Source organism: Calonectris borealis, chromosome 4, assembly GCF_964195595.1.
Source record: "Calonectris borealis chromosome 4, bCalBor7.hap1.2, whole genome shotgun sequence".
In the NCBI taxonomy this organism is placed as follows: domain Eukaryota; kingdom Metazoa; phylum Chordata; class Aves; order Procellariiformes; family Procellariidae; genus Calonectris; species Calonectris borealis.
In genome coordinates, this window is record NC_134315.1 from 3,692,906 (window position 1) to 3,708,600 (window position 15,695).

Sequence of the window (15,695 nt, forward strand, 5' to 3'; positions counted from 1 at the left end):
TGTGGGGAGGTGATATTTCTGGAAGTGAGGGGGGAAATGAAGATAAGGCTTGCAGTGTTTTGTTATAAGAGTAGGGGCTAGGCAGTGCAGCTAAGGTCATCTTCTCAGGCTGGAGGAGACCTGAGCTTGGACAGGCAAAAGTTAATGCTGTGATTTCTCTCTGTCTCTTTTGGGATGTGTCGAGAGGAAGAAGAGTGCAGAGTCAGCCTGAAGGTCTCTGCTGCCTTCAAGAAAACGATGCCAAGGAGGTTTTTGGGCACAAGGCTGCAGGTTTGGCATATGTGTAAAACAGGAAGCGTTTTGTTCATGTTGCTGTCTAAGAGTACAGGTGGTGTGTTATTAATGTGTTTCCTTGATGTTTGATCCAGCTCTGCGCTCACTGCGTGTCAGTCATTGGGGTGGGTCAGTAATTTGTAAATGGGGCTTGTAGATGCTAGTGTAAGATCAACGCTACTGAACTGCAGCCTTTTTAGTGCCTCAAGCCACATTTGATGGCTTGGGCTTTTACGTGGGCAAATTTTAGTAGATGGTAGCATTTGTCCTCAAACTTGTTTTTCTCTCACAGCCGCCCCTATAAATTCCAGCAGCTCTCTGGAAATGGAACCACTTTGTCTCTGCTTCTGCCTGCAGAAACATAAGGCAGGGCATGGGTTGCTTGTCTGCGGCAGGAGTGCTGCCTTGTTTTTGTGAAAAGCTGTCTGGCTTCCTTGTGCCAGCGTGGTGAGAAAGTTGAGCATAGTCAGCCCTTCATCACCAGGGCTAGCGGGCAAAGGTGAGGCACACGGGATAAATGGAGTGTATTGATGGTGTGGGATGCAGTGGGGAGGGTCCCGCAGAGATGATGGAGGTGCTCCACTCAAAACCTGCTTGGGTCCAGGGAGAATTGCTCACTCAGGTTTACATGTCCCCCTGTGGCATCTGCAAGGCTCCTGGCTTCGGTCAGACTTGAAGAAGTGATGAAGGAGCAAGGAGCTGATGGGAAAAGCAGGGATTTTGGATCCTTCTTGTTTCCAGCACTGGAAAACACTGCATTCAAGGAGGCCATGCTGGTGATGGTCTTACTTGGAGCAGGAGGTTGGAGCCTTTCAGGGGCTGCTTCTGACCAACACTTCCAGTTTCTGTGAGCTGTCAGAACAGGTCTCCTCTGCCAAGACCTGCTGCCTGCCCACGCCTGGCAGCTGCCTGCAAAAGAGGGCAGCAGGACTGGTCTGGGGCTGAGTGACTTATTCCAGCTGACCACATCCAGCTGGCAAACCTGTTTAGACTAAAATACCAAATTGGATAAAGCCTGAGCATGAGGATGACGATGAAACACCACTGTCCAGGTGGTTTCAGCCCAGCTGGAGGTGGCTTTCCAGCGTGTGCAGGCATAACACAAGTTAACCTTGATCTCACTGGTGCATATGCTGTCAGTGACACAGGTTTATGAGCTTGGGAAGGGCCCTGGCATGTACGTAGATGGCTGTGGACCATTATCCTGCTCCTGCAGCTCTCCAGGTAGCTGAGTAAACGAGGTGTGTCTGCTTCCGATGCAATAAACCTCCCGTTGTGCTGCAGACGCAACCTGGCCGGGTTGGTGTTTGCACAACTACGGTACAAAGGCAGTTTATAACAGCAGGCTTGTTTCACTCACGAATCTGGCTGACATGGAGTACTTAAGTTCAATTGATAATGCCTTCTGTTGAAAGAGTGTCCGTTCTTAACCCGTGCTGGTGTAAATGGTGATTCTGAAAAGGCTTGTGAGCGAGTTTGGCGTACAACCTGCTGGATTAAAAAGGGGGGGCGGGGTGTGTGGAGAGGGAGAAAAGAGACATATCTTCCAGTTTGACATGTTTACAGCCTGGAGAGCTTGGAAAGAGCATCTTGAAATAACAGGCAGCAAGGATTAATGTCCTTGCTTCTGAGAAGGCTGATGAAAGAGGAAAAGAGGGAGAAGTTACAAAATGCTTGTTTGTTGTGCCAGGAGCCGCAGAGAGAACCACAGCTAACAGCGACGGGAGGCACTGGCGACAGGCAGTGCTGGGGCCAGCAGAAATCTCCTTCCGCTTCATTTTTGTGTCTACTCAGAGATATGATCTGCTCTATCCTGACCTATGCTCAGTGGACAGCCTGAGTCTGAAGCCTGGAAAGGTGTTAAAGGAGATAAAATTGCTCTGACTAGAATAATCCTTCCAAGCGCTTCTCCCTCAGCTTAGAAAAAAAGGTGCATTAGAGATGATAGTTGAAAATTTTGTTATCGCAGTTACTTAGATAAAGATTACTCATTACAGCCATGCAGTTGCTCAGTACAAGTAGTGCTGGACTGCGTAATGAGTTAACGGCCTAAATGCTGGAGTGTCTTTACACCTGCTAAGTAAGTTGCCTTTCTGTTTCCGTTGTAGAGCTTTTGCACGTGGACTCTGCTAATAATGCTTTCAGATAACCACTCTTCCGTATGCAGTTGATGAAATAATAGAGATTATTACATCTATTGAAAAAAGCTTTTGAAACTCTGTATGAAAAAGTTTGCTTTTTTTTTTTAATTGTTTTCTGAGGCCCAGGAGATGCCCTGCACTGGGAGGCCTGTGTGACTGATTGTCATTCCTTAGGCATCACTGGAAACCACCTGCGTGTGCGCTCTGTCTCTACAACACCGTGCTAACGATGCATGTCCTCACAGACATACGGTTGTGACGGTATGTCACATACCGACATACATGACGGTAGATTCCTGAGGTGCAAAGGCCAGAAGGTTTTGTCTTGAACATCTGCCCTGGCCATCTCCATCATATAGGCAGGAGCATTCCCAGCACCACAACCCTGTCTTCTGGTGGGACTGGAGTGTAAAAGTCTATGAGAGATTGGACCCTGATTTAAAAGCTTCAAGCAATATCCTCTCTGTCTTTAGTGAAAAGTGTTTCAACAGCTGATTAGTGTCACTGTTAAAAATAGACATCTTATTTCTGTTTTGAATTTTTCTAGCTTCTGCTCTTGGTTGCTCAATCTCGCTTTGTCTCTGCTTAGATTGAATTAATCCTTTGGTGTCAAGTATTCTCTGTTTGTAAACACTTTCAGACTGTGATGACAAACCTGCATTATAAACACATGTGTATGTAGTGCCCCTTCATGTGTTGATAGTATCTTGAATAGTTGCACTTAAAATAATAATAAAATAGTAGTTTGTTTATTTCTTGTGCTTCCATTTAGTCTTTCAACTGAAATGAAGTCTTGTTCTTTTTATCTGAGTCCCTTTCAAACACACAATATTGTTTAGGTTTCTGATTAAGGATGATGCTTAATTTCCATCAATTAAAAACCTGGAGGGAATAAAGTGATTCTTGTAAATTTTGGTCGGTTTATGCTGAAGCTGCTTGGTCTGTGCGGTCAGCAGGGAGTTTGTTTGTGTTGATGATGCATTTCTCACCGTCCAGACTGGCTGTTACACTTGTTGATGTGAAGACTGTAAATTCAACACTCTACAGAAAGACTAAAAAATGCAGGCAAATAGTGTGGTTAGGAAAGAAAACCAGGTCCTCGTGCAGGAGTCTCAGAATAGCATGTGGAAGTGTCGCCACTGGCTACCTCTTGTGGAGGTGCAGTTCCTCTCAACCTCCCTTTTGCTGTCGAAAGCTATTTCTGGATCAGTGAGTACGTCATGGTAATATGAGGTGATATGTTGAGTGAAAGAGTCAGTGCTGAGGTCCCCATGTCTGTCCCTGACAGAGTGTGTGTCCCTGGAGGCTTCAGGTTGGACTTGCTGCGCTCTGGTCCCATGAATGCCCCAGGGTGGCTGGGATGCATTTTGGCTCTCCTGGAGTGCATCTTCTAGTTTAGTTTCATCCACAAGGAGCGAAGCCATTTGGCTGCTTCGATACCACTGCATGGATGAAAGCATGGGAAGTGGAGGCGTTGAGGTCACTCCAAAGCAAACTCCTGATCCTAGCTAAACTTCTAGCGTAAGAGGACTCAGAAAGGTTAGGTGATTGTTTTGAACTGGTCTGTAAGCTTCCTTTCAGCTTGTCCATCCTAAGATAGGTTTGCCAAAGATCAGCAGGATGGATTACTCCTCCTCTCCATCAGCACAGGACAGACATGGACTTGTTGGAGCGGGTCCAGAGGAGGCCACGAAAATGATCAGGGGATGGAACAGCTCTCCTATGAAGAAAGGCTGAGAGAGTTGGGGTTGTTCAGCCTGGAGAAGAGAAGGCTCCAGGGAGACCTTATTGCGGCCTTTCAGTGCTTAACGGGGGCTTATAAGAACGACGGCGGCAAACTTTTTAGCAGGGCCTGTTGTGACAGGACAAGGGGGAATGGTTTTAAACTAAAAGAGGGGAGATTCAGACTAGATATAAGGAAGAAATTTTTTACGCTGAGGGTGGTGAGACACTGGCCCAGGTTGCCCAGAGAAGTGGTAGATGCCCCATCCCTGGAAACCTTCAAGGTCAGGTTGGACGGGGCTCTGAGCAACCTGATCTGGTTGAAGATGTCCCTGCCCATGGCAGGGGGGTTGGACTAGATGGCCTTTAAAGGTCCCTTCCACCCCAAATTATTCTATGATTGTATCACCTGAAAGGCTGCAGACAGCAGACCCAAGTAATGAAATGGGGTGAGAAAGTCCCACTTGGGATGACTGTGATTGTGGTCTATGGTATGCTGTGGTCTATGGTATGCTACAAGCTATGGCTTGTAGGTATAAGACAAACTGCTATGTGATACGAAGTCTCAAGGGAGAGGAAGGTCGCTTTTTTTAAGACTATCCAATCCTAGTGGAAAAAACAAACAAACCAAAAAAACCCAACCAACCACCAGACAAGGCTTTCAGCGTGCAAGCCTTGTTTTCAGTACGTTGCCTTGCCTGAGTCTTTGTGTCATCACAGCTAAGACAGTGCTACCACGAGAGTATTTGGGTGAGCTAAGAATAGCAGATTTCCTTGAGAAATGTTTTTGTTTATTTTGGTTTTGTATTTTTAAATTGTCGGAGCCTTGGTGACCTTTTTCTTAAGGGTCCTGGAAGAATAGCCTGATCAGAGAGTATTGTTGTAATAAGGAGGGCAGTTGTGTACTGCCTTAATTCTCTGGCTTCTTCCTTGTGACCTGCAAGGTTTTACTGGCAAAATGAGAAAACAAACCATGAAGTGGACATACCTCTGAACTTTGTTGCTATTGCTGCTGGATTAAAGGTAGAGCAGGCTAGCGTGACATTTGCATTCATGCTATTTCGAGGTTGCCATTGTCAGTGGGGCCATTGTAACTTAAATAAGTAGAAGGCACTCTGTGTTAAAGGGAATATATCCAGAATATATCTTTATTAAAAGGACGAAACACGAGAATCTGTTCAAAATTATTTCTAAGTTATTGCTGGGGTAGCTCTGGGGTGAAGTCCTGCTGAAAGCTAACAGGGCTCCTCTGTGCAGATGAAAAGAGTCATTTCCCTGGGAGCAGTCAGTGGGCTGGGTGCGTAACGAAGATCAGCAGAGATGAAAGGATGGGGAGCTCATAGGATTGAAGGGTACAAATGCCAGGAAACCCATGATTCTGGGTTGGTAGAATGATGCCCATCTTAAAAAATATATTTTTACAAAGATTTGCCTGCTGGGAAACAGCAGTTGAACTCCAGGGTTGTTTTTTTTTTTTTTGGAGGGGGGCTGTTTTCAGGGATTTTTTTGAGGTATTTTTTTGGATGAAGGAGATAGATAGTAGTGAGAACGGATGAATGAAGGGTAGTGGCACCTAGAGAGGCAAGGACAGAATGGCAGTAGGGACTGAGAAAAGGGAGCTGGTCTGGAAGAAGAAGTGATTAAAATACCATGAGTTGAGACACTTGCATGCACAAGAGGTAAGAAGATCAAAGCTATATTTTTAAGACAGAAGAAAGATGTATATTTGGATTTTTTTTTTTTTTTATTGTGGGTAACCAGTGCCTGTTAGCTGTCTCACAGGAAAGCTATAAGCAAGACAAAGCAGGGGGAATTTTACTTTTAGTGAAGCTATGATTTAGTACTACCCTTGCTCTTAGACAGACACAAAGTTAAATTACAGCCTCAGAGAGATTCACAGTACAACAGCTAACACACTTCTTACTCTGTGATTAAAAAAAAAAAAAGAAAAAAGAAACCACCCTTTTTGGCAATCAAGAAAAAGTAAAAAGCCAAACTATCTTTGTGTCAGAACCTCGTAATATTCACTGGCTCAAGCCCTGGCTGGTGGCTTGGCAAGTACTGAAGGTAGAGCATTGCACACACTAGACCGTATTTTATGTGCTTGTCTTGCCTATGAGCCTAACAGAGTGTATAATTGATACTGAAATAAAATGTAGTGGGGATTCATATATTTATATTGTCTGTTCATTTCACAAGGGAGCATGTATCCTGGTTGGAAAGCCCAAGCTCTTGCTAAATTTTAATTGCCTTCCCCTGCCGATCATATGGTAAAGGTTGTTGGCTAATTAAGGGTGGTTTCTAAATCAAGATTCTGTACACACAAAATACCCTGTTATTTTCTCATCTGTCTAGACAGGTCACCTAATCCAGTATTAAAGTGCCGAAACAGGAGGGGAAAACATTTTCTTGACGCTTTCATGTGAAGAATTCACATCAGTTCGCTGAAGCCAGGATTAGGAAAGCTGTACTTAAAAAAACTGAGCTAAAACGATTCAATTTCTATAGGATGTAGGTGGCAGAAAAGGTGTTTCTTTACTGTGGCAATTAAAATACATGCATCGAAGTGTTATCTGGAGACTGGATGAGAAGTGGAGAGTGTTGTAGAATGTCAGTGGGTTGTAATAAATCCTGCAGACATTTCTAGTAAGAATTATTTCAGCTGTGGGTTTATAATAGCTCACAAATGAGGAAGGACTAGCCAGATTAAAATTTATTTTTTTCCTGAAGAAGACATGACTAGGATCATATATGAGGGTCCTTAGCACCGAGGAGAATGTGAACAGGAATGACTGTTCAGTGTTTCTTATAACATGGTTTTGGAGATGTCCTCAATTCTCATTGGGTAGAGGTTTTCAGTCCACCAAAAGGACATTAATATTTGCATAAGGTTAATAGACTGTGGAGCTCCTCACCACAAAATCGTTGTGAAGGCCAGAAGTATAGAGGTGTTCAAAAAGAAGTTGGCAAATGCAAGGGGGAGAAGTCCTCGGGGTTGTTACGCTCAGAGGTTTGGACATTAGCTCTACCTTACAAGGTCCTTATTGGACTTACTGCTGGCAGCTGGGTGCTGCCAGAAGAGGGTCATTCCTCTTTGTACCAACCCCAGACTCTTCAATATGACCTGCTGTGGTGGTTCTTATGTACCCTTTATTGACCGTACTGCTTTGCCCTTTGTATCCCAGTGGTGGACTTCCCTGAAGCTCTGAATACAGAGATCCCAATGTTCGGGGCCCACCTTAAAGATCTTAAAAGAACCCAGAGAAATTTCACTACTTATCTTGCTAAATTAAAAGTCAAAAAATTGGCATGCTTGGGAGGGGAGGTAAAGGACCAGTGATTGACAGGGCCCAAGAAATGTAGTGACTTCACTCAACCTCAAGAGAAGATGGTGGAAAAAACATTTCTTTGTAGGAAGCCCAGCTCTTTCCCATTGTCCTGAACTGGTAAATAGAGAAAAGTGACACTTCCTTTTTTTGGTTGGGTTTTTAACTAGAATGTTGTCCCTCGTCTCTGTGGTGTTTGTTTGTGTGAGTCTGTTGAGGAGTGGTCTTGCTTTCCTATCAGCCTCTGACTGGTGAGGATTTAACTTGCACATCATGGAGCAGTTCCCGACTAACTCCCGAGGGCGGCCCTCTGTACCTGGAGTGCCATGTTCCTGTTTATCTTAACCCATTCTGAAAATCCACTTTCAGAGTGGATTAAGATAAAAAGGTAAAAAAACCACTCCTCTCCCAGGTGAGAAAAGGCCACAGGAGAAATGAATCAGCATCAAAGCCAAGTAGAGACAAGTCCTAAGGTGTCTGCAACTGGAAACTTGACCCATCTCACCAGCTGCTGTAGGGAAGGAGCTTTGCATCCCCCCCCGCCTGCTCCAGATCTTTACTGTTTGCTGTGGAACCAGGGAAGAAATTGTTCACTGCTACTTCTTCAAACTTCTTCACTGCTTTTCAATCCAGCTTGCTCAGAAGTAAGTTCAGTGCCTGGTTTTGGCTGCTCAAGCTTTTCCGCTTGTCAAATGCCCATGATTCGTGACTCTTTCACCACGGACTAGAAAGCATCGGATGCTTGACGTGTTTGACTTTAGCTTGGAAATAACTCTCCCAACACCAACGTCTGGCTCCCTATGACAAATATCTGTTAGCTGAGATCTGTTGGTCAGGAGATGGTAACAGTGGGACGACTGATGTAATTGCAGGTAGAAGTTCTGAGCACGGCTGCGGCCAGAGCTGGCTCAATGTCACCTCTTCCGTTGTTCAGTGGCAGTTGGAACAGGCTGTATTGGCAGAAGCAGAGTTTGTCACAGGCGCCGTGCTAATCTCTCTTGCAGGTGAGCCCAGATAGGGTGGATTGAACTGAAGTTGTTCCAGTTGAAACTAAACATTTTCGAAATAGTTGTTAAGAGCTCCAGTAGGACCACTTTACTTTTTATACTGCTGCTTAAATCACTACTGACTGCAGTCTGGTGTCACCTCTGTTACAGAGAGCAGGAGATGCTTGGTCAGCATATATAAATGCTTTAAGAACCTGGGGAAAAAGGTACTGTCCAAATGAAACCGCTGTTGCTTTGTACTTCATTAGTACACATGATCATATACTGCAATAGTCCAGCAGTGTCTTAAGCACAAAGGTTTGATTCTTCTTCTGGTGATGCAAGAGAGAAACAGGAGTCTTTGACACTGGCCAAGTGTTGGGAAATTTGGGGAAGAGCTCAGAAGGAGTATCCAGCAGCTTGGCAACAGGTAGAGGCAGCATACTAGCTCCTTGGATTTCTCTGCGTTCGGCAAGCGTTGGGTAGGGAGGACGGTAAGGCTAGGAATCCTGTGCGCTTTATCCATATCACTGGGCACCAGCGGATTCAAGGGCTGATGAATCCTGGGCTGTGTGTTTATCCTTCGCAAGTTGGGACTGATGTCTTCTTAGGCCTGGTGGAGTACGGGTCTCTGTACCCTGTTCCTTCGTGCTCTTGAGGATAGGTGTGAACCTATCCAGAACCAGATGACAAATTGACATTTGTCCGTAGGGATATCCTACATTGGTGATCCCTTATTAAGGTTTAACCTTAACCATGGTCTCAGGCTGTGTACTAAAATAAGGTGATGGGACCCGAGAACTAAGGGTATACACAGTTAAAAAGATGGCTTCTAGGAGTTTGCAAAGAAAAATAGGATACTGCTTGGAGGAGCAGTGGCATGCATTGGGTAGTTGGAGGTAGAATTGGACTAGTCAGGACTGGTTCGGGTTTGAACCTCTCTTCATCAAAGCCTGCGGCTGATCCTGATGTGGCAGGACAGCATTGACTCCAGGGGCTGCATCACGTGGCTGTGAATTTTTCAACTGGCCCTTGATGGCTTTCATCAGTTGAAACATTTTTCCGTCTGTACCATTTCTGTAATGATTGGTTTGATATCTGATCTCCATGCTTTGAGCTAAATCCTCTTTACCTACTCCCGTAGTTATATGATCTGAAGCTTATGCTTTGTGGTTGCCACAGAGGCAAAGTGAGGCTTCATCACTGTGTTGTGGAGCTTGTCGGCACTGGACATGTGGTTTTCTTTTTCTTTTTTTTAAAGTCTTTACCACAAAATTGCTACTTTTGGAGGTTACATAAAGAGATGGGAGTTTGAAAATCCTTTGACTTCTCTGGAAATAGTCTACATGGTACAAGAGGGTGGAGATTTCTGGAGTTTCCAGTACTGGTGCTCAAGGCCAAAAAGTTGTTGCATCCCAATTTGACCTCAGTTATCCCTCCTATGCATCCCATTTTGAAGGCTGGGTCTAGTTCACAAGTTTTCTTTCTCTTCTGCTGAAAATTTTTTTCTTTTTAGACTTCCTTAGGATTTTTAACTGCAGAGGATAAGCTTGAGCCGAGATCCCTGAACACGCTTGTTTGCTTTTTCCATAGGTTCCTTAGAAAGAGAGCTTGGACGGCATGCAAAGTTGTGAAATATCTGCAGACAGCACGGATGATCCTCTTAGTAGTGGCCTACGGAGAAAACGACAGCCTCGAATAGTAGTTATCGGTGCTGGGCTTGCAGGCCTGTCAGCAGCGAAAGCGCTCTTGGAAAGCGGTTTCACGGATGTAACTATCCTTGAGGCGACTGACCGAATTGGAGGCCGCGTGCAAAGTGTGAAACTTGGTAAGAGCAGCATTTTGGGAGTAATGTGTTGGGCTTGCTTTATTCTGCTAGCAAGGCTTTGTGTGGTCATTAGGTTAATTTGACCTTGGAAATGTGCTTTTTCCGTCAACGTGCGCATGCAAAAGGTTATTTGAGGTGTGATGTTGTCAGGAACGTAAATCCTTGGGCTCCTTTCAGGGTGGGTGGGTGAATCTGAGCTATCTTGCACATCTTTTCCGAGGGAGGGCTGCTCCAAACCCATGTTTCTGTAAAACAAAGACCTCGGTAATTGTTTTCATTCATACAGGAAGAGCTCTGTGTAACAGGTCTGCGAGAAGCGTTCTGTGATTAAATAACTGTATTGAGACAGTTTCCACCAACGTTCTCAAGCTTGACTCTTGACTAGGAGCAGTCAGTAAATCTCCTAGCTAGTGATCGGCCGTTTCTCGGTGACTTACATCACTTGCAAAGGGGCAAGCTCCAAGCTATTCTGTTTCACAAATAGCCCCATTCATTTCCCTAGAACTAATTTACTGTGTAGGGCACTACCCACTGTGAATCAGGCTGCTGGAAAAACCTCTTCAATGTATCCTTTCATCCTTATTTGCAGCTTTCCTACCTCTGTGGCTTCCTTTCTCAGTGTGTAATAAAGGTGCAGACACTGGATATTTTAATCCCGTGTCAATTGGAAGGGCTTGTAAAATCTCTAAATGCAAAACTACTGGAACAAACGTTACCCTTTGCAGCACAGTAGTCAATGAAACTTTCCCTGGTATCTAGAAGGGCATTGCCCGCGTCTCTTCTCCACAGGAGGCAAAAAGCTCTTCACTTTTACTGAATTGCCTTCCTGATTTCAATTAACTAGTTCTGTTTCTGATCCCACTCTCTGTATTTATTAACTTTGGCCTCTTGCTGCCCTCCTTTCTTTTTATTTGTCAGGTGCTTACATCGCTTACTATATTTTACTCGATAAACTCACCACAGTAAATAAACAGCAGCGTCCTATGAACTTTCAGAACGGAAATGAATGAAAAGGCAGTCAGACAAATCTAATCTCCAGGGTTTGAATAGGGCACTTTACATTCTGCTGAGACTTGGCATAGAGGTTAGAATGGGAAGTGTGTCCTTTACTCACAATACACGGTATTAAAAATACCCCGGATCGTGTCTGTGAGAGGAGGGAAGTGTTAAAGACCTGAAATGTTCAGGGAGCAAGATATCATTTTGTCAGTGCACCTGTGAAATAGTTTTGTTCTACTAGTATCGAGATCAATTCTCTCACCTTTGGACACCTTCACCGGTTACTCATATCTTTGCCTTTGCTGGGAATCTACCTCCTGTTCATTAACACTGCTTAACTAATATGAGACAAGAGCAGGCTTTTCAGTCTGGTGGAGATCTTGCAGTTTGGAGATGTAAGTGTTATTTGCAGAGCAGAGGACTGGAATCCAAAGTCTTGATCTTTTAATACCTTTCTTAAAACTACAAACTGTCCATCTTATCTTCTGCAAACTATCAAAGTTAGCACTGCGTGGGTATGGACTGCAGTTCTCTCCCAAGGTGGGTCCATGTTCTGGCCCCTTGTGCACTTTGCAGATTAACGTGCCCCTTAGCCAAACAATTTTGGAGCTCTGTTGGGTGGTACAATCTTCAGAAGCAGCACGTACTCAGAACCTCCGTATTCCCTGGTACGAGGGCAAAAAGGCAGCATGGTCCTGGACTGTGTTTTCTTCTTCTGTACTGCCTGGAGCAGCAAGATTGCACCTGGGGCATGCAGGACCTGCTCATTTCTCAGAACTGGCTAAAGCTTACAAAAAACTGCTATAGAAGTGGTTCTTCCGGGTCTTCAACATACGACCGTTTTGATCTGCTTGTCTAAATGGCATTTAAATGTTAAACTTCTCTGGCCACTCCCCTGTCTGCACACTTGACTAAAGATCTGATGTAAATCTTCAACAGAGCTACAGTGGCACCTTCTCAGGGTTTTATCCTAATACTTCTACTCTCACTGAGCCATGCTGTATCTTGCAGGGGACAGTATTTTTCCCTCAGCTGCATAGAGTATGTTGCTCCTCAGCACAGGGGAATAATACGGATTTTCAGAGGCTTGGTTCATCATTTCTAGCACAGGTGAGGCAGAGGGTTTGTGTGTTTGTGGATTGTAAGTGTGTTTCTTGTACATGATCTATAACATCTGTATCCACTGCAGATATTTCACGACAGGATGCCCAAGAAATAGTCAGGGCTGCAAAGGGAAATGTGAAAGTTCCCGTGCGTGTTCAGAAGGCTTGATACGCAATCTGTGCGTTCCTTTGGAAAATTGCTGGTATGGTATATTGTTGTGTATAGGCCTGTTTTGACTGCTGCTTGTGTCTCAGTAATTATATTCACAGAATAGGAAGCAGATTTTTTTTCTATTTTTTGTTGTATTGGATGATTCATTTGAAGTAGATTAATATTGAAACTAAAGTCTTTTAAGGTCCTGAAAGTAAATTAGCTATCTCTGTTTAAAAATATGTTATTTAATTTTACACTTTTAAATAATTTATCATGTAACTTACATTAGGTAGCAACTGGCTTATCTGCTTGGTAGTGATCATCGTGAGTTTCTAGGTATTACAGGCAAGAACGACTATTTTTAATTTGTTGGAATTTGATTATATTCCACACAGCTACTGAAAATAGGAGACCTTGGAACACATCATAGTTGTTACCGAGCATGAATACAGTGGGACCTGCTGGCATATTTTTTTCTTTCAAAGATCAGGTGCCCCATAAATAAGAGCTATATGCAGGAGGATTGTTAGTGTAGCAGAGAGCAAGCTCCTGACATAAAGCAGCAGGCAGTATTCCTGCTGCTGGTCTGGCATGTGATGACTCGCAGGAGGATTGCATTAACAAGGTGACTGCCACATGCAATATTTATGAGCTTTGTACCTTTGGCTGCCAATGTACAGCAGTCATTTCCGCTAGGCTGGGTGCTCTGGGAGTGTATTGGAGTTTGTGGCGCCTTAAATATTCACACGTTTGTGACTTGATGCTGCACGCTCTGAAGCACATGCTTTGTTTTAGGCACACGTAGAAATCTTGTGCTCTCGAGTCCTGTAATGCATGTTTTGAAGGGCAGTCAGCATGCTCCTTAATGAGGAGGTGGTTGTCCGCTTGAAAAACAAGAGACGTGGAGCTTCCCTTGGGAGGCAGTGTCTCAGCTGGAGAGCAGCGTTTCTTGGAGCTTTCACCTGTTAAACTTGACTGCATTATAGCATAGTGCTGCAGTGTCTTTCTGTCTGAGCATATATTTACATGTTAAACAGCGTATGATGACTGGTAACTGCACGATTCTTTCTTCATCAAGCAGGGTCTTATTAACTAACCCACTTAATCAGGCATTCACACACCTCTGCAGAGCGAGCTGCGCAGTGTGGTGTTGGCTGGGATGCTGGGAGAACACAGCTTTGTCAGACTTTAAAATGGTTAGCTTTGGACTCCTGAGAATCTGTAAAAATGTGGGTGGAGGACATGACCCAAGCTTATTTTTAGCACCTCCTTTCAGCTGCTGACCATCTGCCTGTGCTATCAGCCCAGTCGTGGCAGCGCTGGCTCAGGGGGAGTCAGAGCCCTGGTGCAAACCCCCTTAGTTATAAGGAAGGAAGGGGCTGATTAAACTCTCTGTGTTTTGCGGGCAGACAGTATAGGTGATGAAGACTAAATGCGTTTGGTGTTTAACCTGACAGTGCATCTTTTTAAAGAACCTGATTTAAATTTTCAAAGGCATAAATAATAAAATATTTACTCATTTGAGAAATGAAATGCATTTTTATATTGTAGTTAATCTCAGGTATATTTGTAAATAACATGCATTTTTAATCACAGGACAAGGTTCAGTATGCAGGCCAATGTTGCTATCCCAGGGCAATCCAATTTTTTCCTGTATCTCCCTGCTGTAGATGCTTTTCTTCCTGTGTCTGGGTATCCATCCCCTCCTCTCGAATACAGTGGATATTTGAAGTCTTTAGGTACTCTATTCTTTCCCTACGACTTTAATATTTATGTAAGTATCTTTATATGTCCTTTTTGCAATAGTGTGGCTTCTTACAGCTCTTTTCCTTCCCACACCCCCTTCACTAGTACGTGGCTTGTGCTGCAGCACGAGCCGTATGTTCTCTGCTTTCTGGTCATGTCCTTAAGTGGAGGTTTAGAGAAGATGATTTAGAAAGGCCAAGTAACAAGGATAGAGCAGCTAGCAACAACCATGATAAGAACTGGGAACCTAGAAGATTCTGAATTTTGCCTTAAGTATCAGAGGTGTGTCACTGTGATGTATCTTTATTGGAAACATCCCATCCTTCTAGCACTATCTAAACTCGTGTCCTGAAGGACTGGTTTGAAGAACACTGGCATTGCCCTGGTCTAACAGAGAAAGCTCGCTTAAGTGGTGTTCAAACATGCGGTGTCCTTGAGCAATTGTTCTGGTTTTGCACATGTACATTTTAGTTAGGCTTGAGTGTGACACGCTTTCAGAAAAATGGCCTTCTATAATTAGTCTGCTTGGTTTACTTTCCTGCAGGTCACGCCACTTTTGAACTGGGAGCTACGTGGATTCATGGTTCACATGGAAACCCAGTCTATCATCTAGCAGAAGACAATGGTTTGCTTGAAGAGACTACTGATGGTGAGAGAAGTGTTGGACGGATCAGTCTTTACTCCAAGAATGGGGTGGCTTATCATCTTACCAACAATGGGCAAAGGATCCCGAAAGATGTGGTTGAAGAATTCAGTGATTTATACAACGAGGTTGGTATTCAGCTGCTTTGTCAGGTTGTAGATTTGCCTGAAACAGTGAGACCCCTTGACAGTTACAACGTTCTGGGTACTGGACAAAAGTAGAAAGCCAGAAATGTCTTTAATTTCTTTGCAAAAAATCAACACTTAGTTTGCTCTCATCTGCTTAACTATACCCCATTTGTCCCTGGTGTGGGATTAACTCAGTGTTGTTAGGAAGAACAAGCTTTCCACGTTTGTCATCTATTTAATCACTTCCAGCAACTATTGCTGGGGAGATCCAGTCATTTGCTCTAGAAAGTTGCTACTTAATTAAAAAAGTAGAAGAGGGATCAAATTACTAAACAAAGTAGAATGCAAAACCTTAGCAACAACCAGCTAAATATTGTAGCCCTGTGACATTTTATTGATGTTATAAATACCATAATGTGCTGAGTAATATGCCAAAGTCAATGTGTAGTATCGTAGGAATTGCAAGTTTTCTTGCATCAGAAGGAAAGGAACATCTTTTCTGGTAGATTCAGACCAGCATGGACTTCAGTTTAACGTTATTTTAACTTCTTTTGATCAGTGTTCAGTGACATCCTCTTTAGTATGTGACAGAAGAACCAAATAGAAAAAAACCCCAAACAAACAACTACAGATGCAAAACCTAAAA

The 15,695-nt window shown here is 43.8% G+C and overlaps 1 protein-coding gene across 2 annotated transcripts in view; it reads left to right on the plus strand.

Moving 5' to 3' along the window:
- The window catches only part of SMOX (spermine oxidase), a 56,210-nt gene that overhangs the window by 20,607 nt on the left and 19,908 nt on the right, over nt 1-15,695 (plus strand). Inside the window, exons 2-3 of one of the 2 annotated variants that reach the window (XM_075148427.1) lie at nt 10,042-10,276; nt 14,823-15,049. In XM_075148427.1, the coding sequence (XP_075004528.1) occupies nt 10,069-10,276; nt 14,823-15,049 (435 nt within the window). In that variant the 5' untranslated portion in view covers nt 10,042-10,068. Of the gene's footprint in view, nt 1-9,956; nt 10,277-14,822; nt 15,050-15,695 lie in introns of those variants that run through there. The other variant, XM_075148428.1, reaches the window with a different exon arrangement.